General features: G+C 59.4%; 4 protein-coding genes across 4 annotated transcripts; all 4 read left to right on the top strand.

Moving 5' to 3' along the window:
* Nucleotides 1-936: 936 nt before the first annotated feature.
* On the top strand, nucleotides 937-3,675 carry APOE (apolipoprotein E). Its single transcript, XM_056135521.1, has 4 exons — nucleotides 937-994; nucleotides 1,695-1,761; nucleotides 2,133-2,349; nucleotides 2,836-3,675. The coding sequence occupies exons 2-4, from the start codon at nucleotides 1,719-1,721 to the stop codon at nucleotides 3,542-3,544; spliced, it is 969 nt and encodes a 322-aa protein (XP_055991496.1). The 5' UTR covers nucleotides 937-994; nucleotides 1,695-1,718; the 3' UTR covers nucleotides 3,545-3,675.
* A 5,357-nt stretch (nucleotides 3,676-9,032) lies between these two features.
* On the top strand, nucleotides 9,033-11,390 carry APOC1 (apolipoprotein C1). Its single transcript, XM_056135527.1, has 4 exons — nucleotides 9,033-9,109; nucleotides 9,266-9,343; nucleotides 10,035-10,203; nucleotides 11,240-11,390. The coding sequence occupies exons 2-4, from the start codon at nucleotides 9,286-9,288 to the stop codon at nucleotides 11,295-11,297; spliced, it is 285 nt and encodes a 94-aa protein (XP_055991502.1). The 5' UTR covers nucleotides 9,033-9,109; nucleotides 9,266-9,285; the 3' UTR covers nucleotides 11,298-11,390.
* A 4,972-nt stretch (nucleotides 11,391-16,362) lies between these two features.
* On the top strand, nucleotides 16,363-19,407 carry APOC4 (apolipoprotein C4). The gene is made up of 3 exons (XM_056135526.1): nucleotides 16,363-16,479; nucleotides 18,542-18,683; nucleotides 19,203-19,407. The coding sequence occupies exons 1-3, from the start codon at nucleotides 16,404-16,406 to the stop codon at nucleotides 19,366-19,368; spliced, it is 384 nt and encodes a 127-aa protein (XP_055991501.1). The 5' UTR covers nucleotides 16,363-16,403; the 3' UTR covers nucleotides 19,369-19,407.
* Nucleotides 19,408-19,931: 524 nt separating this feature from the next.
* Nucleotides 19,932-22,658, top strand: APOC2 (apolipoprotein C2). The gene is made up of 4 exons (XM_056135528.1): nucleotides 19,932-20,073; nucleotides 21,353-21,425; nucleotides 21,559-21,700; nucleotides 22,488-22,658. Exons 2-4 carry the CDS (start codon nucleotides 21,374-21,376, stop codon nucleotides 22,576-22,578), a joined length of 285 nt encoding a protein of 94 aa, XP_055991503.1. The 5' UTR covers nucleotides 19,932-20,073; nucleotides 21,353-21,373; the 3' UTR covers nucleotides 22,579-22,658.
* Nucleotides 22,659-24,172: the final 1,514 nt, after the last annotated feature.

Here is a 24,172-nt window from a genome sequence, read left to right as displayed (position 1 = left end):
ACCGGGGCAGGAGGGCGCGGGGCCGGGACCCCGCAGCCTGGGAGTGGGCGCGTGCGCCAGGGCCGTAGCGGGGATCCCCGCGTGCTTTCTGCCTTTCGGCTCGGGGCCATCACCCAAGCCATCGGACTGGGCGTCGTAGCTGAAGCAACGGCCTCTTGGAGGGTGGGTAGCCTGGGAGAAAGGAGGGACCGGACCCCGTGGGCCCCTCCTGGCATTTGGCGCGGCGGCCTCGGCGCGTGCCAGGGATTGTGCTGGGTCCATCATTGTTGCGCCATGCCGCTGTGGGGTAAGCGCGGAGAAACCCGTTCGGTGGAGAAACCACTGAAGGCCCAGAGATGCTGGGTCCTTGGCCCAAGGTCACACAGCGGGCGCCGGGGGACAGCCCGGGCTATTTGGTTCCAGAGTCCGCAGCCCAAAAGGGGCCGCGGGAATGAATGCAGGCACGCCCGGAGCAGGGGCAGGGGTGAGGGGTGGGTGCCCGGGGGTCCTCCGCCTGCGGGCCGAGCGTTGGGTTTCTGTGTCACAGCTGAGGGGTTCATCTGTCCCCAAGGTCTCGGGCGGAAAGCCAGGGTTCACCCGGGCGCCGGCTCCTTTGAACCACAGTCGGGGCGCCCTCCCCCATTTTTCCCATCCCCAGAAAAAGAGGGGCAGGGGAGGGCATCCCGCAGCGGCCTGTGACCTGCCCTTCAAGCCCGGCGCCCCCAGAACGCAACAGGGGACCCATTGACTGCGGAGTTAGTCAATTCCCTTGTGGGGACCTGGGGGTGCTGGGGGGGGCGGTCACAGGGCTTCGGGCCCCACCCGCCCCTCCCTGCTGCGTGCGTGTGGGCTGGGGGGTAGGGAGCAGCCCACCTCGTGACTGGGGGCGGCCCAGATGCCCCGGCCCGGAGGAGTGGGCGGGGCGGGGGGGGGAGCCCTATAACTGGACCCGCCTGGGATCCCGGAGCGCTGCGGATCCCCTGCGCAGGACCAGGACCCGGACCCCGCGGAGGCGGTGAGCTGCAGAGACCCGCGCCGGGGTGACTGGGGGACCGGTTTGGGGGAGGGGGCTCTCTGTCCTTCTTACTCCCTGGATCAGGGCACAAGTTGCAGCCACGATGGGTACGATGAGAACGAGACCAGAGTTGGGGAGCCAACCCAGGGCGGGGGAACTTAAGGTCCGGGGGTGCTGAGATGAGCCCGCGCCGACCCTGCTCTCTGCGCGCCCCGCGCCCTCGAGGCCCCGGGAACCGGAGGTGCAGGGGCGCGGCGGGGCCGCGCGCGCCAACGTCGAGGGAAGCACTTGGCACCACGGGTGGAAAGAGCCAAAAAGTGAAAAACGGCGCCTAGAGGTGCAACTGGGGCTTCGCGGGTGCGCCGAGTGCGGAAAAGGGGCGCTAGGGTGGCCCCCCACAAGCCTGGCTCGGGGCTGATGTGGATTTCGGAGGGGTGCGTGGAGTTTGAACCCTGCGATGGGCTGGGGACGGGATGGAATTTTGGAGGCGAGGCTGCCCGGGAGATGGAGTGATAGCAGATAGGAGAAGACAATGGAGTTTAAATAGACAATGAAGAGGATTAGATTAGGCTGAGGATGGTGGGGGTGGGGGTGGGGGCGGCCACCCAGCTTCTAGGGCCCGGGCTGGGGGTGGGGTGGGCGGAGCCGGGGTGGGAGGGGCGGAGCCGCCCCTTGACTATTAAGTTTTCCTCCTCCCCAGATTGACCAATCGCAGACCGGGAAGATGAAGGTTCTGTGGGCCGTGGTGGTGGTCGCGCTCCTGGCAGGTAATGGCGGTGGGCTCCGTCGAACCTTCTGTCCTTCCCGGAACCTTAAGTTAGGTCCTGGACCTTCCTACTGAAGAAGCGGCCCCAGGTCTGGGTCTTCCACGCGACCATCACTAGCTGTTTGGCCCTCTCTGGGCCTCAGTTTCCCCATCATTCCCATGGGAAGGACACATTTCCCCTTGCTGCAGAGCAGGCAGTGAACTGGGGTGATTTGAACAGTTGCCAGTGCCCCTTTCCTTCCCCCGCTGCACGCAACACCCCCAAACATTCCATAAGCAAACTGGGTTTCTCCCCGGCCACTGAAGGCCCGGAGAGGCTGGGTCTTTGGCCCAAGGACCGATTCTGAGCCGGGTCCTGCTTGCCCCTCGCAGGATGTCCAGCCCGCGTGGCGTCCGATGCCGAGGAGGAGCTGGAGGCCCAGCTGGAGACAAGGATGCCGCAGCAGAAGCCTGAGCTGGAGCGCTGGCAAGCCACTCAGCCCTGGGAGCAGGCCCTGGGCCGCGTCTGGGATTACCTGCGCTGGGTGCAGACGCTCTCCGACCAGGTGCAGCAGGAGCTGCTCAGCTCCCAGGTCACCCAGGAGCTGTCGTGAGTCCCGCCCCCCGCCCCCCGCCCCGTTCTACCCGGGTGTCCCGCGCTCCAACTCCCCAACACGGGCATCTAGGGCAACAGTCCCCTCTTTTCCGGAGTTGGGGGCTTGCCTGCTGAGCAGATGATGTGGTGCCTGAGTTCGAACCTAGGGGTTCCCACGGGCGAGAATGTGCTCCAGCCCCTTGGTCCACCTCCCCACGGCCTCTCTGTTCTGTTGGTTTCTTGCCTCCTCTTCCTTGAGCCCCCCCTGGCTTCACCACTCTCTCTGCATTCCCTCGCCCTCCCTGTTGTCTGGAATGTGCCCATCTCCCGTGTCCGTCATTCTGGCTCAATCGCCCACACGTCTCATTTTCCCCTGACCCTCTCACCCGCTTGGGGGGACCATGGGGGGACATCTGCGCACCCACCCCCACCCCCTCCTTTCTCCGGATTCCTGGCTGTCCGCCCACGCGGGAACCCTCCCCCCTCTGCCTCCCCCTCCAGGCAGCTGAGCGAGGAGACCATGAGGGAAATCAAGGCGTACATGGCGGAGGTGGAGGCGCAGCTGGGCCCTGTGGCCGAGGAGACCAAGACCCGCGTGACCAAGGAGCTGCAGGCCGCGCAGGCCCGGCTGGAGACCGACATGGAAGACGTGCGCAGCCGCCTGGGCCAGTACCGCACGGACGTGCAGTCCATGCTGGGCCAGAGCACCGACGAGCTGCGCAACCGCCTGGCCTCGCACCTGCGCAAGCTGCGGAAGCGGCTCCTGCGTGACGCCGAGGACCTGCAGAAGCGCCTGGCCGTGTACCGCGCCGGCGCGCACGAGGGTGCGGAGCGCAGCGTGGGCGCCCTGCGCGAGCGCCTGGTGCCGCTGATGGAGCAGGGCCGCCTGCGCGCCGCCTCCGTGGGCACCCTGGCCGGCCGGCCGCTGCAGGAGCGCGCCGACGCCTTCCGCCAGCAGCTGGCCGGGCGTCTGGAGGAGGTGGGCGGCCGCGCCCGAGACCGCCTGGACGAGCTGAACGAGCAGATGCGGGAGGTGCGCGTGAAGATGGAGCAGCAGGCCGAGGCCTTCCAGGCCCAGGTCAAGAGCTGGTTCGAGCCCCTGGTGCAGGACATGCAGCGCCAGTGGGCCGGGCTGGTGGAGAAGGTGCAGCAGGCCATCGGCAACCACCCGGCCGCGACCACCACCCCGGTGCCCAGCGAGAATCAGTGAGCACCTCGCTGCTCCTGGGGGCCCCCCCCCACGCTGCCGGCCTTCCCCACCCCCAGCTGCCGGAGTCGCCCCGCCCTGGTCATCCTCCCACCCCCAGGGGGCTCCCCTTAATAAAGATTCAGAAGCTTCCAGCACGTTGCAAGCGCTCTTGTGTCCTGTGTCCTTCCCTGCGCCGGTTGCGTTTCCTCCTCAGGGGACCCATGCATGACCCTGGATCTCTGGGGCTGGGGCTTCTCCTCAGCCCTTCCCGTGCCAAGGTTGGAGGCGAGGCGAGGCTCATGCGTAGGGTGCTCTGGCTTTAGCACACCATCCTCTGCAACCTCACAAGGGTCTGGGTTCGCCGTCTCTGCCTCTCCGTTTTGTAACAAGTCCACTTCTGAGGTTAAAAAATAAATAAAAGATAAAAGGCGGGGCTGGAGCGATAGCACAGCGGGTAGGGAGTTTCCTTGCACACAGCGGACCCGGGTTCGATTCCCAGCATCCCAGATGGTCCCCCGAGCACCGCCGGTAGTAATTCCTGAGTGCATGAACCAGCAGTAACCCCTGTGCATCACCGGGTGTGACCCAAAAAGGAGAAAAAAAAGTGGGTGGGGGGCACACCCAAGAATGCCCAGGACTGAAGTCCTGCCTCTACTCTTGGGAATTAAGCTCTGGGGGTGCAGGGGAACCCTATGGGATGCTGGGAATGGGACCTGGGACGGCACCACGCAAAGCAAGCACCCTACCAGCTGTTCTGTCACTTCCAGCCAGTCCCGGGGGTAAAATTTATTTTCTTGCGTGGTGAATCTGATTTCAGCGTTGCTTCCTGACTTTTCAGAACAACATAGTGGACCCTAGAAAAGTGAGTCATCCCTGAGTCAGGTTTGGGTATCATGGACCCCAAAGGACCCAAGGCCTGACTCGGGAGAGTCCAGTGAGTGGCTGCATAGGTTTCGTGTGCGGAGATCTGGGTTCACTCCCCAGCACCCCAGGGTTCCCTCAGCACTGCTGGGTGTAGCCCCCAAGCAAAAGGGGCTGGAGAGTTAGCCCAGAGGGCAGCTGTGGTGCTGGCCCCACCTGCAGCCCAGCCAAGCATCAGAGTGCCAGTGGAAACACTCTCCAAGCACAGAGCTGAGGGAAGCACCCCTGGCCAAGCCTAAATCAAAAAGTCACTGAGGTAGGGTCAGAGGGATGGTACAAGGGAGGAGGGCATTTGCCTTGCATGTGGCCAACCAGGTTCGATCCCCGGCACCACCAGGAGTGACTCCTGAGTGCAGAGCCAGGAGTCGGCCCTAAGCATAGGCAGGTGTGGCCCAAATAGAAAGAATCTGAGACCATTTCATCATTTCATTTCTCCCCACTATTCAACACACACACACACACACACACACACACACACACACACACACACACTCTCACTAGATGTTTTATTGTTTTTGTTTTGTTTTTTTGAGGGGCTGGAGATGGAACCCATGGTGTGGTACGTGCGAGAATAAGTGCTCCCAGTAAGCCCAGCCGTTGTGGGGCTGTCTGGGCTCAGCCAGCTTCCCGCAAGGGCCTCTATCTTTTATCTCTCTCTCTCTCCTTTGTAGTTTTTCTTGCCCCAGGCTTTCTCTCTAATCCTTCATCTGAAAGTTTCCCGGCAGCCTGTGACCCCCCCCCCAACCTCCTCCCCTTAACCTCCACCTCCCCTCCACCCGCAGCTGTAGCACAGTGGGGATAAGCTTGCCTTGCAGGCTGCCCACCCACATTCAAGACCCTGAGCACCTCCGAGTGGAATTCCTGGGTGCTGAACCTGGAGCAGTCCCTGAGCATCGCTGGGTGTGGCCCCCAAACCAAGAAAAGCAAAAACAGAAAAACAAAACAGGACACCAGGCCCTCTGCTTCACCCCTCCTCTCCATTCCTGCCTCCGCCCCCACCCCCCTTCACTGTCCACTTCCCATCTCTCCCTTCAGGCTCTGACTTGCTTGTTGGGAGCTGGCTGGGGGGGGGGGGGGGGGCGTCCCTCTCACCCCCTCAGTTCTCAGGAAGGTGTAGAGAACAAGCCTGGGCCTGAGCGCCTCCCTTCAGTCTTCCCAGTCGCTGGTGCTGCCAGAGGAGGGGGGGGGTTCTCCACCTCAGCTGCCCTGGGGCTCCCCGCCCATCCCTGGGGGGAGTTGGGGGGCCGCTGCTGATTTCACAGTGTGCCCTGGCCAGGAGCCAGCGGCTCTCAACCTCAGGCTCCCCACCTGTCAGGGAGGGCGGCCGTCCAGTCCCTGCACTGGGAGAGCTGAATCCTGGGGGGTGCGGAGCTCAGACCGGCTGACGGGGGTGGATAGAGAAGACTGCTTGCTAAGGGGGGTTGCTAGCTAGATCTTGGGTGGAGGGGAGAGACCGGCAGCCCCCACCGGGCTCAGCCCCCCCACCCCTCCCTCCTGACCGCCAGTGCGGAGGCAAGCACCCTCCCCCCCAGATGCCAGAGCAGAGAAGTTGTTGTTCTCTTCTGGTAAAGAGGGGAGCACGCTGGGGGGGGGGGGTGTCTGGAGAGTGCCTGACTCCTGGGGGAAGCAGATGTCTGGAAAGGCTAGACTGGGGGCTGGGGGGGCCACAGCCAGTGTGTCGCAATCCTGGCGGGTGGGATCTTAGGTGCCTTTCACAACTCTCCACCACTGCAGCTCCGGGCTGACACGTGGCCGTGGGGGCACAAGGCCAGCCAACCTAGAGGGCCCAGGGCACCCCTCCCCTCCTGCCCGGCTGCCAGGGTTCACTGGCGGTCAAAGGCAGCCCCAGGAAGTGTGGACGGATGTGGTGGGAGGAAGGGCAGCTGGGGGGGGGGGGGGCGCCTGGTGCCAGCAGGGGTCTGAGAGCGTGAATGGAGCAGATGAGGGCCTGGAGGCTTGGAGAGTAGGACCCCCCCACGAGAGAAAGGGGGGCAGGGAGGCACAGAATGGGATTCTTAAAGCTGACGCTGTTGTCAGTTCTTTTTATTTTTGGGGGGTTGGGGCCATATCTGCAGTGCTCAAGGGCTACTCCTGGCTCTGTGCCCAGGGGTCTCCTTGGCAGTGCTGGGGGAGACTATGAGGTGAGGGGGATCAAACCAGGGTTAATAGCGTGGCAAGCACTTTTTTTTAATGTTTTTGGTTTGGGGGCCGCACCCAACCAGAAGATGCTCAGGGCTTACTCCTCGTTCCAGAGTTACTTCTGGAAGTGCTCTGTCCTGGGACCAGATGGGATGTCCGGGATCAAACCTAGGTCAGCCCTGTGGAAAGCAACGCCCTTCCGGCTCAGGCAGGAGGCAAACACTTTTTTTTTTTTTTGCCTTTTGGGTCACACCTGGTGATGCTTAGAGTTTACTCCTGGATCTGCACTCAGGAATTCCTACTGGCGGTGCTCAGGGGACCATATGGGATGCCGGAGATCAAACCCAAGTGTCCAGTACAAGGCAAGAAGAGTCCCCCACCCCAGCTGTGCTATCTCTCCAGCCCTGAGGCAAACATCTGTACCCCATTTTCCTCCTCAGCCCCAAAGTTTCAGCAGCCTAAAAAAGTCATTCTCCAGGAGGGTTATAAGATTAAGGCTTGAGAACTGCCCCCTGACCCCAGGTACAGGTTGCTGGGGAATGCAGAAGGGTTAGTCTGAGAGACCGGAAGTAGATGGAGGGGTGTTATATGGGGCACACTGGTGACCCAGAGATATGGATGAGTTTTTTTTTTCTTTTTGGGTCACACCTGGCGATGCTCAGGGGGTTACTCCTGGCTTTGAACTCAGGAATCACTCCTGGTGGTGCTCAGGGGACCATATGGGATGCTGGGAATTGAACCCGGGTCAGCCACGTGCAAGGCAAACGCCCTACCCGCTGTGCTATTGCTCCAGCTTTGAGGTATGGATGAGTTTATCTTTTCATTTGTTTGTGTCCATACCAGGCAGTGTTCAGGACTTACTCCTGGCTCTGTGCTCAGGTTCAGGGGACCACATGGGGTGCAAGGATTAAACTGGATTGACCGTGAGCAAGGCAAGTGCCCTCCCTACCTTCTGTACTATCGCTCCAGCCCCTGAGTCGATCTTTTGATCATTTGTGGGGCCAGAATGGAACCCAGATCTTTCACACAAGACACAAGCTTTACAGCTGAGTCCCACCCAGCGTTTTAAGGCTTTGCCTGCGTTAAAGAGTCCTGTTAAGAAGGGCAGGGCCAAAGTATTGCCACTCAATCCTCCATTCCATCCCTGAGACCCAAGAAAACACTCAGGGAGCCTGAAACTTAGTATATCAGGTAAGGCCTGACATGTGATTGACCCCAGTTTGATTCCAGGCACCCCACAGGGTCCCATGAAGCACACCCTACCTGCTGTGCTATTGCTCCAGCCCCAGGAGTAATTCTTGAGTGCAATGCTTGTAGTAAGTCCTGAGCATCTCAGGGTATGGCCCCCCAAAAAGGTGATCCCTGAGTACAGAGCCCCAAGCACTGTAGGATATGGCCCCTCCAAACAAAACAATTTACTCAGATCATCCAAAATTAAATAGTGACATAAATTTTATTACCAAAAAAAAAAAAAAGTAACAAGGGGCCAGGAGCAATAGTCCAGCGGGTAGGGCATTTGCCTTGCATGTAGCCGACCCGAGTTTGGTCGCCCAGCACTACCAGAAGTAATTCTTTTTTTTTTTTTTTTTGGTCACACCTGACGATGCTCAGGGGTTACTCCTGGATTTGCACTCAGGAATCACTCCTGGCAGTGCTTGGGGAACTATATGGGATGCCAGGATGGAACCTGGTCGGCTGCATGCAAGGCAAACACCCTACCTGCTGTGCTATTGCTCTGGCCCCAGAAGTAATTCAAGAGTGCAAGGATAGTAATAAGTATGGCCCAAAAACCAGAGAAAGAGAGAGAGAGAGAGAGAGAGAGAGAGAGAGAGAGAGAGAGAGAGGTGGAAATGAAGGAAAGGACTCTGCCAGAGGGGGCGCAGGGAGTGGGAGCCCCCCAATCCTGCGGGCGGGCCTCTAGTTGACCATTTCTTTCTTTTCTCAATTTCAGAGGTTCCCCGGACTTTCCCACAGCTGCACTGGTTGGAAAGGCTGGGCACAACCAGCCCACCCCACCAGAATGCCAGCCCCCAAGGCAGCCTGCCCCCTGCCCCCCCACCCCGCCTCAGGATGCAATCACCCCCAGGAATCGAGTAGGGGTGGGGGGTGTTCCTGGACATCCCACGCTGTCACCCCAGGGCGCCTGGCTTGGGTCAGCCGGGGCGGCGCCAGGGGATCCCCTCTAATTACGGCGTCCTCCTCCTCCACCACGGGTCCCACCTGCCCACGCTAACGCCGAGCGCCCCCGGGGTTCCCGCGGAACCCGCATCCCCGGGACAGAGAGCGCGGATGGGAGGGGGCGCAGGCTGCGGCGGCCGGGGGGGTGGGGGGCAACCCCTTTGGGTCTCAGCTAGGTGCCCGCGCCCCGCCCCCACCTCGAGGATCCGGGCAGGGAGAGGTGGGTGGGCCCGGCCTGGGGGGGAGGGAGACTCGCCCGCCCCGCCCCTGCCCCTGCCCCGGGCTGATAAAGGGGCCCCGGGCCGCGCCAGGCCCAGACCGCGGATCCCGCCTGCTGCCCCGTCCAAGGTTGGTGCCGGGTGCCCGGGTGGTATCGCCCACACTTGCCACCCCGAGAGAATGAGGAGGGGGAGGGAAGGGGGTCTCGGGGGAAAAGGAGGAGCCTGCGGGGGGTGGGGCAGAGGCCGACCTGCTCCCCACTCCCCCGACCCCCTCTGCCCCCAGAGTGCTCGGCCCGCCCCACCATGAGGCTCTTCCTGTCGCTGCCGGTCGTGCTGGTGGCCCTGTGGCTGGTGTCCGAAGGTACGGGAGCCCCGGGGTGGGGGCGGGGGCAGGGGGCGCATCCCCCCTCTCGAGATCTCAGCGGCCCTCTCAGGGCCCGGGTCCCCCCATCATCCGCGGGTCGCCCCCACCCCGCCCACCGTGCGTCCCAGGGTCCCCCAAGGGCATCTTTTTCTGCAACGCCCCCCCACCCCCACCCCGCCACCCACTGGGCTCCCCGGCCCCGGGATATTCCGAGGGGCCACTGGTGAAAACCGCGGGAATGGGGCCCCCGGCCTGAGACTCCAGAGCCGACCCCCGTAGAACCCGGGAGGCCACAGGAGGGAAACGAAGTCCCAAGCGGTCGGGCCACGACCCGTGCAAAGTCCAGAAACTGCCCTAAAAGATCCTCCAGGCAAATCTGCCCGGGAGGGCCCTAGCAACCGATGACGCAATCCTCTCCCTCCTCCCGATTGGCTGTTTGGCTTTCACACCCTGAAAAAGAGGAGATGGGGGCGCGTTGGGGCCTGGAGCGAGGAAAGGAGCCCCCAGTCGTTCTGGCCCCAGTCTGGGCCCACCAGTCAACCCTGCACACGAGTGCACACACATAAATACACACACACCATTCTACCACCGTCACCCCCAAGCAAGCGTCAGGTTGAGCAACTCTCTTGCCCATCCCTGGACTCTTCCCTGAGACTGACTTGTCTCCACCCCTCCGTGTTCCGGGCAGGCCCAGCCCCTGCCCAGGCGGCCCCAGACCTCTCCAGCACCTTGGAGGGGATCCCCGACAAGCTGAAAGACATTCCCGGGAAGCTCAAGGAGATCGGGAAGACCCTGGGGGAGGGGACCCGGTCAGTTGTCACCCGCATCAAGGAGAGTGAGATTACTACCAAGGCCAGGTAAGAGCCTCCCATACGGGTAGGTTGTGGGGCCCCACTGAGCAGGGAAACTGAGGCCCAGAGAGACTGGTCGTGCCCTGCCATCTCGGTTGATCCTTGGGGGTGTTCAGACTTGGGGTGAGTCCTTGACTCATAGCCTCACTGCAGTGACAGTCCCAGACCCCTCCCTTGGGAATGGACCCGCAAGGTCTCTTTTCTTGTCAGCGATATGGGTGGTTCTGGGGGGAGGGCGCGCTGCCCAAGAGAGGGGCTGACCCGGGACACATCCACTGGGCTCTGGCTGGCCTTGGAAGATTCTTTTCATTCCTGAGGGAGTAGTAAGCTTCGGGTAAGTGCTGGGAACTGCTCCAAAGTGGGGGATGATAACAATGGAGGACAGAAAGCTTGGCCCCTTGGGAGTGGCTTGGGATTGGGCAAGAGATGGGGGCAGATAGAAGAGAGGATTTCCAGATTCCTCCAGAGAAGACTGGGGAGGAGCCGCGGGCACTGCAGTCTTCCCAGAAGTGTCCACATTTTGAGTCCAAATCTGGAGAATGAACCATTCAGGCCGCAGAGCCAGGGGCAGGTGCAAAGGTCCTGAGGTAGGAAGGAACATGAGTAGATAACGGGGGACATTCCAGACCACCAGAGCTGGAAGTGAGAGCTCAGCAGAGGGCGAGACTTTCGACTTGGCTTTGCAGTGCTGATCTGCCAAGGAAACTGAGGCACAGAAGGAGTACCACCAATCCTGCCAAGTGGGCAGCTCTGCTTTTGGTTGTTTTTTGTTTGTTTGTTTGTTTTTCTTTTTGGGTCATACCCAGTGATGCTCAGGGGTTACTCCTGGCCATGCTCCGGGAACCATATGGTTGCCAGAGACTGAACCTGGCTTAGGAGCAAGCACAGCAACCATCCAACCTGGGTACTATTGCTCCAGCTCCCTACCTCTGCCTTTTATGTGGGGAAGGATGTTAGGGGTGAGGTAGGAGCAGGGTTTGGATATAGGGGTGGGGGAGAGGGTAGCACCCAGTGACAGCCCCCCTCCCCATCTGCCCTACAGGAACTGGTTCCATGAAACACTAGAGAAAATGAAGGAGAAATGGAGAAAGAACTTCTGAGCACCAGGAGGGAGCCCTGAGATTTCTTCCCCGATACTCCAGGGTCCCTGCATCCGCACCAATAAAAATCTACGCAGAATTCTGAGTGTTTCTTTGCTACGGACCTGGGTTAAGGGTAGGGGTGTATCCTGGAGGAGGGAGGGAGGAAGGGGGGAGGTGGTACAGCAGGGTGGGCACTTGCCTAGCACACAGCAGACCCGGGTTGGATCCCCAACACCACAAATGGTCACCAGGAATAATCGTTGAACACAGAGTCGGGAGTAAGCCCTGAGCACTGATGGGGTGCCAGGGACCCAACAAGGTCAGCCGTGTGCCAGGCAAGCTGCTTCCTTGCTACTCTATCTCTCTGGTCCCCATGGTAGTGATTTTTTTTTTAGGGCACATGTGAGTGGGTATTTGGGATCCAGCTGTGGTATTCGGGGATTCCTACCATCTCTGTTTGAGGGGCCCCCACGGTGCTGGGGGTTGATCTGGCCTGACTACATGCAAGATAAGTAAGTACCTTACCTCCCGTACTATCTCTCCAGCTACTGCTTGTCTTGTTTTGGGGTCACATCCAACAGTGCTTGGGGCTTACTCCTAGCTCTGCACTCAGGATCGCGCCTGGAGGGGCTGGGTTGGGGGTTGGCCCTGTGGGGTTCTGGTCAGCCACATGCAGGACAAGCTCCCTTCCTGCTGGACTGCCTCACTCTCGCCTCATCAGCCTCTATTCAGTGGGCTGACCAGAGTGGCGTGGGGAGCTCAGTGGTCAGGGTCACCAAGGAGGCAGAGAGAAAGGGGCGGGACTGAAGTGATAGGACAGTGGGGAGGAGTAAGCCCCGTCCCCTTGTCTTGCACATGGGTGACCAGGATTCGAAATCTGGTACTCCATGGCGTTCTCCGAGCCCTCCAGGAGTGATCCCTGAGCACGAAGCTGAGAGTCCTGAGCACAACCAGGTGTGGCCAAAAAGAGAGGGGACAGGTTGAGGAATGGAGCAGAAAACAGACCTTAGTGAACAGAGGCAGATGGCATCTGACAGCTGCAGGGACCCCCCCCCCCCAGAGGTACACTGGGTTCTTAGGGTCTAAGGCCCCCCCAGCACCACCCCCTTTCCCCCACCCCAACTGTTATTTACCCAGAATCTCTGGACAACCCGCCCTTTGGCCTTTGCTGTCCAGAGTTGGGCAACCCCTGCAAACAGCCACCCGGCCTTGGGGCTGTGTGTGAGGGGAGGGGTGGGGGGGTCAGGGGCCTCCCTCCCGGCTCTGCTCTCTGCCCGCCTCGCTCTGGCATCTGAGATCCAGGGGTGCAAGTGGCTGGCTTGCTGGTTGTGGCAGGAGCCTTGGATAAGGGAGGGGGGGGAAGCCCTCTGCCTCAGTTTCCCCACCCGTAAGATAAGAATGATAAAGATGCCCAATTCCCTGGGCCACTGGGAGTTGACCCAACAGGTGAACTGGTGCAAACCCTGCTGGTGCCCAACTGCACTGGAGAAATGTGGAGGAAATCAGTGAAGGGGGCCAGAGAGAGAGTCCAGTGGGCAGAGCGCTTGCCTGGTACATGGGTGACCTAGGTTTGATCTCTGCCATCCCGTAGGGTCCCTGGAGCCTGTTAGGAGTGATCCCTGAGCCCTGCCAGGTGTGGCCCCCAAACAACAAGTTAATTAGTGAAATTAACTACTACTGACCTTGAGCAGGAGCACCTGGCCCTATGCCTGGGCCATCACACTCTCGAATGTTCCCTTGCCCTGGGGCCCTCCCTCCTTCTGTTCTTCATCCTGGTCCAGAGATATGGCGCAGGAACCGGGGAGACAGTCCAGCGGCCTGACTCTGGGTGGAGCCTCTTTCTGCTCACTCGTGTTTATTTGGGGGCTTCCCCAGGGGTGCTTGGGAGCCGGTCCTGGGGATTCCCAGCTGACTAAAGGCTCCTCATGAGGGCTGAGGATGGGGCGCTATTCCAGCCTACGTTCTGGGGGTTACCTGGGACCCTCCTGGAAGTGAGTACTCGGGGGCTCTCCAGGACGGCATCTGGCGAAGCTTGGAGGACCTTGTGGTGCTGGGAATCAGATTCGGGCCTTCCAAATGTGAAGCCTGGGGGCTGGAGCAATAGCACATCGGGTAGGGCGTTTGCCTTGCACGTGGCAGACCCAGGTTCGATTCCCAGCATCCCATATGGTCCCCCGAGCACCGCCAGGAGAGATTCCTGAGTTCATGAACCAGGAGTAACTCCTGTGTTTCGCTGGGTGTGACCCAAAAAAGAAAAAAAAAAAGTGAAGCCTGTGTCCAGGCTCGGAGCTTTTCCTCTGGGTTGCCTTCAGACCTCTTTGAGGGCCACACATCAGGAATACCAGGGGAGGGCATTTGCCTTGCACACAGCTGACCCAGGTTCGATCCCTGGCATCCCAGATGGTCCCTGAGCACTGCCAGGAGTGATTCCCGAGTGCAGAGCCAGGAGTTACCCTGAGCATCACTGGGTGACCCAAAAAGTCAAAAGAAAAAGAAAAATCAGGAATATCACACACTCAGTTGGGGTGGCACCACCCCAGCCCTCTGCTCTAAGGAATATTTTTTTCCCTCCTTTTTGGGTCACACCCAGCGATGCTCAGGGGTTCCTCCTGGCTCTCCTCTCAGGAATCACTCCTGGCGGTGCCTCCTGGCTCTCCTCTCAGGAATCACTCCTGGCGGTGCTCTGAGGCCCCTATGGTATGCCAGGGATTAAATCTGGGTCAGCCACATGCAAGGCAAACGCCCTCTCCGCTGTACTATTGCTTTGGGCCCCTGATTACTTTTTTCTTTGACTCTGTTTTTTTGACTGGCTGGGGGGTCACATCTGGAGGTAACACCCAGCTCAGTGCTCAGGAGTTGCTCTCAGCTGTGTCCGTAACACTAGGTGGAGAGGTCGTGTCCCGCGTGTGGAGCTCAGGCTTGTGCTGGGAGGATGCATGTGGGGTACAGAGTTGGGCGACAACCTACAGAAAATCCTTGGCCTGACCTTTCCTGTAGAGTTACTCAGGTTAGGGCCAGGGTCATGGCATCAGATTAATCACACAAAAGTCTCAGAACACCTGGTTCATTTTTAGGATAATTCCCAAACATTGCATAAGCCATGCAAAACAAAACAAAACAAAACGGAATTGTTAACTTGACATTGAAATTGAACTTCATTTTCTTGGTCGTAAGTTGACACCCAGAAGTTCAGCGCAGAGGAGGCGCACAGGCGCCTGTGCTTTGTCTCGCATTGAGCAGAACTTCCTGTGGGCACCTTTAGAGAACGCTGGCAACCTGGGGCTAAAGACCTTCGTCATTTTATACTGAGGCCAGAGAAAGAAATACGTTTGCCTATGATGCAGGGTGAAGGTGTGTCTATCTCTATAACCCTGTGGCTCAGGGGTTCAAGAGATGAAAATATTAGGGGCCAGAGCAATGGTACAATGGGAACGGTGCTGGCCTTGCACATGGTCGACCTGGGTTCAATCCCTGGCAACCCCTAGGGTCCCCCGAGCTCTGCCAAGAGTGATTCATGAGTGCACAGCCAGGAGTCAACCCTGAGCACAGCTGCGTGTGGCCTCAATCTAAAATAAAAAAAAAAAAAAGAGAGAGATGAAAAAATCACTCATGAAGCAGGCCAAAGAGAAGGGAGAGAGAGAGAGAGAGAGAGAGAGAGCAAGAGAGAGCTCAGTGAGCTAGAACATGTGCTTTGCATTGCAGGAGGTCTGGATTTCATATCTGGCACCACGTATGATCCCTGAGCACTGCCAGAAGTGACTCCTGAGTACTGTTGGGTATACTAGCCCCTACACACAAAAAATTAAAAATTTAAAAAAGCTGATCAGCAATAGCACAGCAGGTAGGGCATTAGCCTTGAACGCGGCCGGCCCAGATTCGATTTTCAGCATCCCATACGGTCCCCCAAGCACTGCCAGGAGTAATTCCTGAGTGTAGAGCCAGGAGTAACCCCTGTGCATTGCCGGGTGTGACTCAAAAAGAAAAAAAAAAAAGCTGATCAGGCTGAGAGCACGTGGGAGGCCCAAGTTTGATCCCCAGCACTGAAGGATCCCCAGAGAACCATGAGGGGTGATTAATAACCGGAGAAGCATGCAGTAGGTTAGGGACTTCCTTGAATGGAGCTGACTGCAATTCAATCCCTGACAACATATGTAGCCCACTGAGCACTGACAGGGATCAATCCTGGCACAAAGCCCCTGAATGACATAGGTTGTGACCCCAACCCATCCCCCATAATTCAGAAACATTATTTCAGCTCTGTTAACGCCACATCGAAACGCTCCATATTAAGAACTTTCTATTAAGAACTTTCTTGGGGGACCAGAGCAATAGTACAGGTGGGAGGGTGCTTATTTTGCACCTGACTGACCCTAGTGGGATTCCCTGAACCCCCACCAGGAATAACTCCTGAGTGCAGATCCAGGAGGGAGCCCTGAGCACTCCTGGTGTGGCCCATGAACAAACAAAACAAAACCAAATTAAAAAAAAAAATCCTTGATTCTGGGGCTGGAGCGATAGCACAGCGGGTAGGGCATTTTGTCTTGCACACGGCCGACCCGGGTTTGATTCCCACCATCCCAGATGGTCCCCCGAGCACCGCCAGGAGTAATTCCTGAGTGCACAGCCAGTCATATCCCCTGTACATCACCAGGTGTGAGCCCAAAAGAGAAAAAAAAATTCTCGGTTCTTATTCTGCAGCATGGTCCATTTCGCAGAGGTAGAAATTGAGGCCTGAGTCACGTGAGGTGAAGGCAAAATCAGAAGCACAGGCCAGGAATCTCTTTTCATTTCTTTCTTTTGGAGGGAGTTGGAGCCACAGTCAGCAGCCTGGGGTAGTGGGGTTGGGGGGGGGGGAGGCCATATTCCTGTCTCTGCAGTGCTAGAGAGACTCTGTGGTGGTGGCCTGGGCACTGTCTTCCCCTGTGTGTGTGTGTGTGTGGGGGGGGGGGGGGGGGGGGAGGTTAGTGGGCAGGGCGGGCCCTGCCGTGATGAACACGGTGGCCTCTCTCTGAAGTCTTTGCCAAGGGGCGTGGGGAGGCGGCCAGGGGAGGGCTGTGTGTGGGGCAGTGTCCACTCCCCCCACCGGGAACGGAGCACAGACGGACAGAAGGACAGGGCCCAGAAATGGCGCTCCCGGGACGCAAGCCCTGGGCTCTGTCACCCCTCTGCTTTTGCCTCCTGGTCTTGGCCTGCATTGTGGGTGAGGAGGGGTGGAGTGTGGGGGCACAGTCCTTGGTGCTCCGTGGCGGGAGGGGGTGGGTGTGGAGGCGGGTGCCCATGGGTCCGCCTGTGTGTGTGGTGGGGGGAGCAGAGTGTGCACATAGACGCTTGTGCCAGGGGCCAGAGGTAGTCCAGGGAGGAAGGCACTTGCCTCACACTCCACTGACCTGGGTTTGCTCCCCGCCACTATCAACCCTGAACCCCACCAGGGTTGATCTCTGAGCACCGTGCCAGGAGTAAGCCTGAGCACTGCCAAGTGTGGCCCAAGCACCCCCATCAGTGTTTTTTGTAAATATGTGTCTTATAGGTGTCTTTTTTTTTCTTTTTGGGTCACACCCGGCGATGCTCAGGGGTTACTCCTGGCTCTACACTCAGGAGTTATTCCTGGCAGTGCTCGGGGGACCGTATGGGATGCTGGGAATCAAACCCGGGTCAGCCGCATCCAAGGCGAACGCCCTATCTGCTGTGCTATCGATCCAGGCCCTAAATATGTGTCTTGAGTGTGCTCACGGGCATTGTATTTGCATGTGTCTGAGCGCGGCATTACACCAAAACTCTGAGTATGTGGACATGGGTGCGGGGGTACTGAGGGGCTGGGTAGGGGTGCGGGGGGCCCTCATACAACTGTAGCACTGTGCTGTCCTCCCGTTGTTCATCGATTTGCTCAAGCGGGCCCAGTAACGTCTCCATTGTGACAATTGTTACTGTGTTTGGCATATTGAATATGTCACGGGTAGCTTGCCAGGCTTTGCTGTGTTGGCGATACTCTTGGTAGCTTGCCGGGCTCATTGAGCGGGGCGGAGGAATCGAACTCAGGTCAGCCAAGTTGACTGCGTGCAAGGCAAATGCCCTACCCGCTGTGCTATCGCTCCAGCCCCTCTAACATTTACCATCTTTTTCTTTTGATTTTGGGTCACACCCAGTGGTGCCCAGGGGTTACTCCCAGTTTATTGCTGGGGCGTTTGCTGCTGGTTGTGCTTGGGAGGGGGCTGTGATGTGCTGGGGGGGTTTCATGGTGTTGGGGTTGAACCCAGACTCCCATGGTTCTCAGCCCAGCGTTAACCAATGAGACACACTGCCCCAGCCTGCAAAGTGCCGTCAGGGGCAGCCAGTGTTAGTTCAGTTTCCACCCCACTGTGTGGGTGTTTCTGCAGCCCCATTCTACAGAAAGTGAGACTGGGTGTGGGAGGTCCTGGGCAAGGCCATCGGGCAGGTGGCCTGGCGACCTCTGCAGGGGCACATGTGTCCCCTGGGCTGGCAGCTCTCCTGGAGAGGGCTTTGCCCGGGTGTGGAGGTGCTGACTCATGTGTCAGTAGGGGCCCTGGGCCCCACAGGCCTGCTAAGCCAGGCTCTACCCCTGGGGACAGAAAGTTTTCTGGGCTTGGGACAGAGCGATAGCACAGTGGGTAGGGGGTTTGCCTTGCACGCAGCCGACCCAGATTCGATTCCCAACATCCCATATTGTCCCCTGAGCACTGCCAGGAGTGATTCCTGAGTGCATGAGCCAGGAATAACCCCTGTGCATCACCAGATGTGACCCCAAAAGCACTGTAGCACTGTCCTCCTGTTGTTCATCGATTTGCTCGAGTGGGTCCAGTAACGTCTCCATTGTGAGACTTCTTGTTACCGTGTTTGGCATATTGAATACTTCACGGGTAGCTTGCCAGGCTTTGCTGTGTGGATGAGATACTCTCGGTAGCTTGCTGGGCTCTCCAAGAGGGGCGGAGGAATTGAACCTGGCTCAGCCTGGCCGGCGCGTGCAAGGCAAATGCCCTACCGCTGTGCTATCATCTAGCCCTAACCAAAAAGCAAAAAAAAAAAAAAAGGAAGTCTTCTGGGCTCTCCCCCCCCCCACACACACACACACAAGCACAGGGAAAGGGGTGCTGATGAGGAGGGGACAGAGGGTGCGAGCAGGGCCCCTGCACGCCCGAATGGGGCCTGGGGCTGCGGGAGGCTGGTGGTCAGGGGCAATGGGAGGGAAAGGCTGGCGGAGGTGCGTGGCTGAGCACTCACCCACACTGCCCTCTGGCCCTCCCTAGGGTGCCAGTCAAGGCCTCCCGCAGAAACCCCAGCTCCTGAGCCTGAGCCAGCAATGGGGCCCTGGAGCCTAGTCCAGGGCAAAGTGAAGGGATTGGTGGAGCCTCTGGTGAGCAGGACCAGGGAGACGTGGCAGCAGTTCTGGTGGGTATACAGGCCCAGACTGAGGGAGGAGGCCGGGGGATGGACCTTGGTCTGAGGGAGGAGGCTATGGGATGGACCCTGGTCTGAGGGAAGAGACTGGGGGATGGACTCTGGGTGTGAAGGAGGAGGGAACTGGGTGATGGACCCTAGTCTGAGGGAGGAGACTGAGGAATGGACCCTGATCTGAGGGGGGGGAGATTGGGGGGGATGGACCCTGGGTCTGAGGGAGGAGGGACTGGGGGATGAACACTGGTCTGAGGGGGGAGGCTGGGGATGGGCCTCTGGGTCTGAGGAGGAGGGGCTGGGGGATAGACCCTGGGTCTGAGAGAGGAGGGACTAGATGATGGGCCCTGGTCTGAGGGAGGAGGCTGGGCATGGGCCCTGGTCTGAGGGAGGAGGCTTCGGATTGACCCTGAATCTCAGGAAGGGATTCCTGATTCTGAAGGGGATAAGGCGGGTCATAGGGGTAGACGTATCGGGGTTGAGCAGGCTCTCAGCTGCCATGTCCCTGTCCCGCAGGGGCCCCGGGGCCTTCGGAGGCTACATGCAGACATACTATGAAGACCACCTGAAGGACCTGCAGCCCCGCGCCCAGGCCTGGCTGCACAGCTCCAAGGAGAAGCTCCTGAGCAGGGCACACAATCTGTGCCCCTCGCTACTCTGTGGGTCCCAGAACCAGGACTGATGCGCCCCGCGGCCCCCCAATAAAGAACGCTTGCCCCGTTTCCCTGCCCATCCCTCCCGCGGTGCCCGCTGAGAGAACTTCTGGCCTCCAGTGGTCCGAGAGGAACGAGTGTCTGTCTGTGTATGTGTGTGCGGGGGGGCGTCTAAAGACTCTGGGGTGCTGCTGGAGCGATAGCACAGCGGGTAGGGCGTTTGCCTTGAATGCAGCCGACCCGGGTTCGATCCCCGGCATCCCATATGGTCCCCTGAGCACCACCAGGAGTAGTTTCTGAGTGCATGAACCAGGAGTAACCCCTGAGCATCGCTGGGTGTGACCCAAAAAGAAAAAAAAAAAGACTCTGGGGGCTGGGAAACTCCAAGCTCCCTGGTTTGATACTGATGGTGAGGCTGGAAGCACTTAGGACCGGCCGCTTCCCCACACCCCCTCATTTCCTGCCCACGGATGAAGACCCCAGACCCTATTCCTCGTGGCTCCCTGGAAAACTTTCCACAACCCCCCACCCAGCCTGTCTCTGGGGGTCCCGGTGGCCTGACCTCAGGGACGCCGCTGCCCTCTGTCCCCACCCCACCCCTCTGGTACTGTTGGCTGGGACTTTGGCCGGGCCACTGGGTGGGGGAGGCGGGAGGGGACTCTCCGGAGCTATAAAGCCCTCCTGGGCACGGCTGTGGGGACCGTGGGAGTGACAAGAACAGCCCTCTGAGACCGGTAAGAGGGTGGATGCCAAGGGGTGGCAGGGAGGGGGCTATTGTGGAATCGATGGTGGGAGTCAAATATCTGGGGCGGAAACAGTGGCTCTGGGATCTATCCTGATTGCCCACGGGGGCTTGGGTCCTGACCACCTCCTGCCTCGGTTTCCCCATCTTCTGAATAGGGGGATGGGCAACAGGGCAGCTGGCCCCCGAGGCGAGACGCGGGGTGCAGGATATGGAGGATCGCTCTCTCAGGGGGCTGGCGGGGTCCTCTGTGGAGACTCTTCCAGGCTACACCATCCGCCCAGCCCTGCCAAGGGCTCCCGGCAACGTTCCCTCAGGCCTGAGTGAGCAGCGGGAAGGGCCCTTGCCTGGCACAAAGCAGACCTGGGTTCGATCTCCGGCATCCCAGGTGGTCCCCCTGAGCACTGCCGGGACCGAGCCCTGAGTGGAGAGCCAGGAGTCAACCCTGAGCACAACAGGGTGTGGTCTGAAAACAAAATCAACCCCCCAAGACCCCCTTCCTTTGCTCTGTCAGTGTCAGCTCCGGCCGTTTCTCACATACCTGGCGAGGGCGGGGCCTTTGTGGGCTCCAGAGCTGTGAGTGCTCAGGAAGGACTCCCCGGGAGAAGGTGCAGGGTCTAGAACGAGCTGTGCCGTCACGGGCAGGAACGCAGGCCGCACAGGTGGTAGACGGGCTGGGTCCCCTGCCTCACATGGTCCTGCACTCCCCCCACCTGCCAGTGCCACAGAAGGGACCCTCGAGCACCACTGGAGGTGGCTCCAAAAGAGAAGGAGGGAAAAGAGGGACTGGAGAGATAATACAGTAGATAGCATGCTCACCTTGTACCTTGTACGGGGCCAACTCGAGATTAGTCCCCAGCATCCCAGAGGGTCCCCTGAGCACTGCCAGGAGTGATCCCTGAGCAACGCTGGGTATGACCCCAAGAACAAAAAAAGGAAAGGCGGGGCCAGAGTTATAGTACAGCGGGTAGGGCGTTTTCCCTGCAAACGGCCAATCCGGGTTTGATCCCCGTCATCCCATATGGTCCTCTGAGCATCACCAGGAGTAACCCCTCAGCATCGCCGGGTGTGACCCAAAAAGCAAGTAAAAGAAGAAAAAGAAAACAGAAAGAAAAAAAAAGCACGCTCTTACCAGGAGGGGAGCTCGGCATCAGAAGGGAATCAGGGACTTGGGTCACTGTAGGAGGAATGTGATGGGGGAGGGGTATGGTCAGGCCCCCCCCCCCCCCCGGAACAGAGGCCTCCAGGGGCTCTGCCCCCACACTCTCCAGTCTTGCAGGACCCCCGACACCATGGACAGCAGACTCCTTGCGCTGACTCTTGTTCTCCTGATACTGGGATGCGGTGAGTACGGCCCCCCAGAGGGCGGTATCTGGGGCGTGGGGGATGAACCCCTAGTCTCCTTCAGCCCAGCTGCACTGCAGCCTACGGCCTTGCCCACTGCAGCAGGCCCTAACACCCGCCCTCTCCCCTGCAGAGGCCCAGGTGGCACCCCAGGAAGATGAGGCGCTCCTCTCCCAGTTCCAGACTTCCCTATTTGGGTACTGGGACACTGCCAAGACGGCCGCGCAGGACCTGTACGAAAAGGCATCCCTGAGCAGCATGGATGAGAAACTCAGGTACATTCCCCAGGAGCCACTTCTGGCACCCCAGCTCTCACTGAGAACCGGGAGACCCCGCTGCACACCCCACTCTTTCTACTCATGCTCAAGCCTCAGGGAATTCAGCTGTGGTCCCCCTGCTGACCATTCTGCTCCGTCACACCTGGGGGTCTGGGGCTGGAGCGATGGTTCAGTGGGGAGGGTGTTTGCCGTGCACGTAGGCGACCCAGGTTCGATCCCTGGCATCCCATAGGGTCCCCTGAGCACCGCCAGTCCTGAGTGCAGAGGCAGAGCATCACTGGGTGTGGCCCCAAAGCAAAAATAAATTAAGAGAAAGAAAAGTGCTGTCACCAAAAGTGACACCAGGACTCGCCCTGCCAGGATTGATGCCCGAGTGCAGAGCCCAGAATAAGCTCCAAGCACTGCTGGGCATGCCCCCACCCCCCACCAAAAAAAATAAATAAAAAAGAACTGGGAGTCTGAGGCTGGAGCAATAAATAGTACAGTGGGGAGGGCGTTTGTCAACCTGAGTTTGGTCTCCAGCATCCCATAGAGTCTCCCAGTGAGTGCAGAGCCAGGAGTAACCCCTGAGTATCACCCAGAAAGAAAAAACAGCAACAACAACAACAAAACCTGGGAGACTGAGGGTCCAGCCCTGGCGACCTGCGGGTCCAGGAATCCATCCTCCCTATGGCCCCCAATGCCTAGGACAGGATTTTGGGCCCAGCCCAGGCATGGGGGTGGGGGGGTTTGTCCTTCAGCCCCAGGTCCCAGCTCCTCTCTGAGGCGCTGCCCCTCTCCCCAGGGATATTTACAGCCAGAGCACAGCCGCGGTGTCCACCTACGCTGGGATCTTCACTGATCAGCTCTTCTTCCTGCTCCGGGGAGACCAGTAATGGCCGGGCCAGGGAGGGCCCAGCTGGCGGCGACCACTCCGGGCTGACCCGGGGGGCCCCACTTCCCAGCAAGCCCGCAGCACCCCACAGCCCCTCCAGCTGGATTCGTTATCAATAAAATTGGGTCATGTTCCTTCTCTTTGTGGTGGTTCGTGGGCATCTGGGGAAGCCCAGATGGGGGGGCTGGGGGTCGGGGACTCGGGGTTCAGGCCGGTGCTCAGGTGCTGAGCGAGAGCCAAGAGCATGTCCCCCTCATCCTGGCGCTGGTCAGCTCCTCTGCACAACTGCTGGTTCTCGAGGCCAGCCAGCACAAGGAGGAGGGGGCCAGGGTCTGCACAGGACTGGGGGGAGGGGGACTGGGGCCTCAAGTCAGGGGCCAGGGCCCAGTGGCCCTCACAACAGACCTGGCCAGCCTGAGCCGGAGACAGTTCCTGTATCTCTGCTATCTGTCTCTGGGAGGGGGCAGGAAAAAGTCCAAGGGTCTAGCCACGTGTGAGAGGGCGAGGGCCAGTGCTGGCGCGGTCCCCTGGCCTTAGTCATCACGGCGGCCAGTGTGTTTTGTTAGCTGTTGCTCTCTGTCACAGCTTCCCGGGACGTGGGGCTGGCCCTTCCCGAGGCTCTGTTTTCCTGCTGTTTAGTGGCCGGGATTAAACCCAGAGCCTTGACTGGTGCCCCCTCCCCCGCCTCTGTTGTCCTTGTTCTCGATGTTATTTGTTTTGGGGGCCATCCACAGCAGTGCTCAGGGGTTCCTCCTAGCTGTGCACTCAGGGATCACTCCTGGGTGGGACTTGGAAACTACTTGGGGTCCGGGGGTTGAACCTAGGTTGCTGCATGCAAGGCTAGTGCCTTACCACATTTACTCTCTCTTTGGCTTCCCTCAACCTCTTTATTATTTTTTTTTTGGGGGGGGTAACACCCGGCAATGTTCAGGGGTTACTCCTGGCTCTGCACTCAGGAATTACTCCTGGCAGTGCTTGCGGGACCCTATGGGATGCTGGGGATTGAACCTGGGTCGGCCATGTGCAAGGCAAATGCCCTCCCTGCTGTACTATAGCTCTGCCTGCCCCCAGCCTCATTAGGTCTGAGGGATAGCACTGGGGAATCCGTAGGCCTGTGGAAGCATCACAGCGGTTGAGTACTGAACCCTCCTCCTGACCCACCTGGTGTCACTAGGGGGGGCACTGGTGATCCCCAGTGGGTCTGGCTGGTATAGCCAGACAGAGCATGGTTGGAAGTTGGTCCCCCAGCAGCAAACAGCTCTTGTAGCCCAAGAAGGAGTGAGTTATGAAGAACCCTAGGTGCTCTCTGGACTCCAGGGTGAAGAGGGTGGTCCAGGCCCCCCACCATGGGTGGGGCTGTGACCCCGTGGGAGCATCTGGGGCCTATGTTCCTCTGTCTCTTCGCAAGCCTTTTACCCTCCTGGGCAGTGTGCCCAGCTCCTGGGGCCGGGCATTAGCCAGTCCAGTGGAAAACAGGGGCCTTGGCGAGGGGAGGAGGGGTGGGAAATGTCCCCATGTCCCCAGCGCCTGGGAAGAGCAGAGACTGCCAAGCCCAGGGGGCGCTGGAGGGGGGGAGGACCCCTGAGGAACAATCC

The sequence above is a fragment of the Sorex fumeus genome, unplaced genomic scaffold (genome assembly GCF_029834395.1).
Source record: "Sorex fumeus unplaced genomic scaffold, SorFum_2.1 ptg000122l, whole genome shotgun sequence".
Lineage (NCBI taxonomy): Eukaryota > Metazoa > Chordata > Mammalia > Eulipotyphla > Soricidae > Sorex > Sorex fumeus.
Note: the sequence above shows the minus strand (reverse complement) of the source record. Positions and strands in the feature narration are given on the sequence as shown.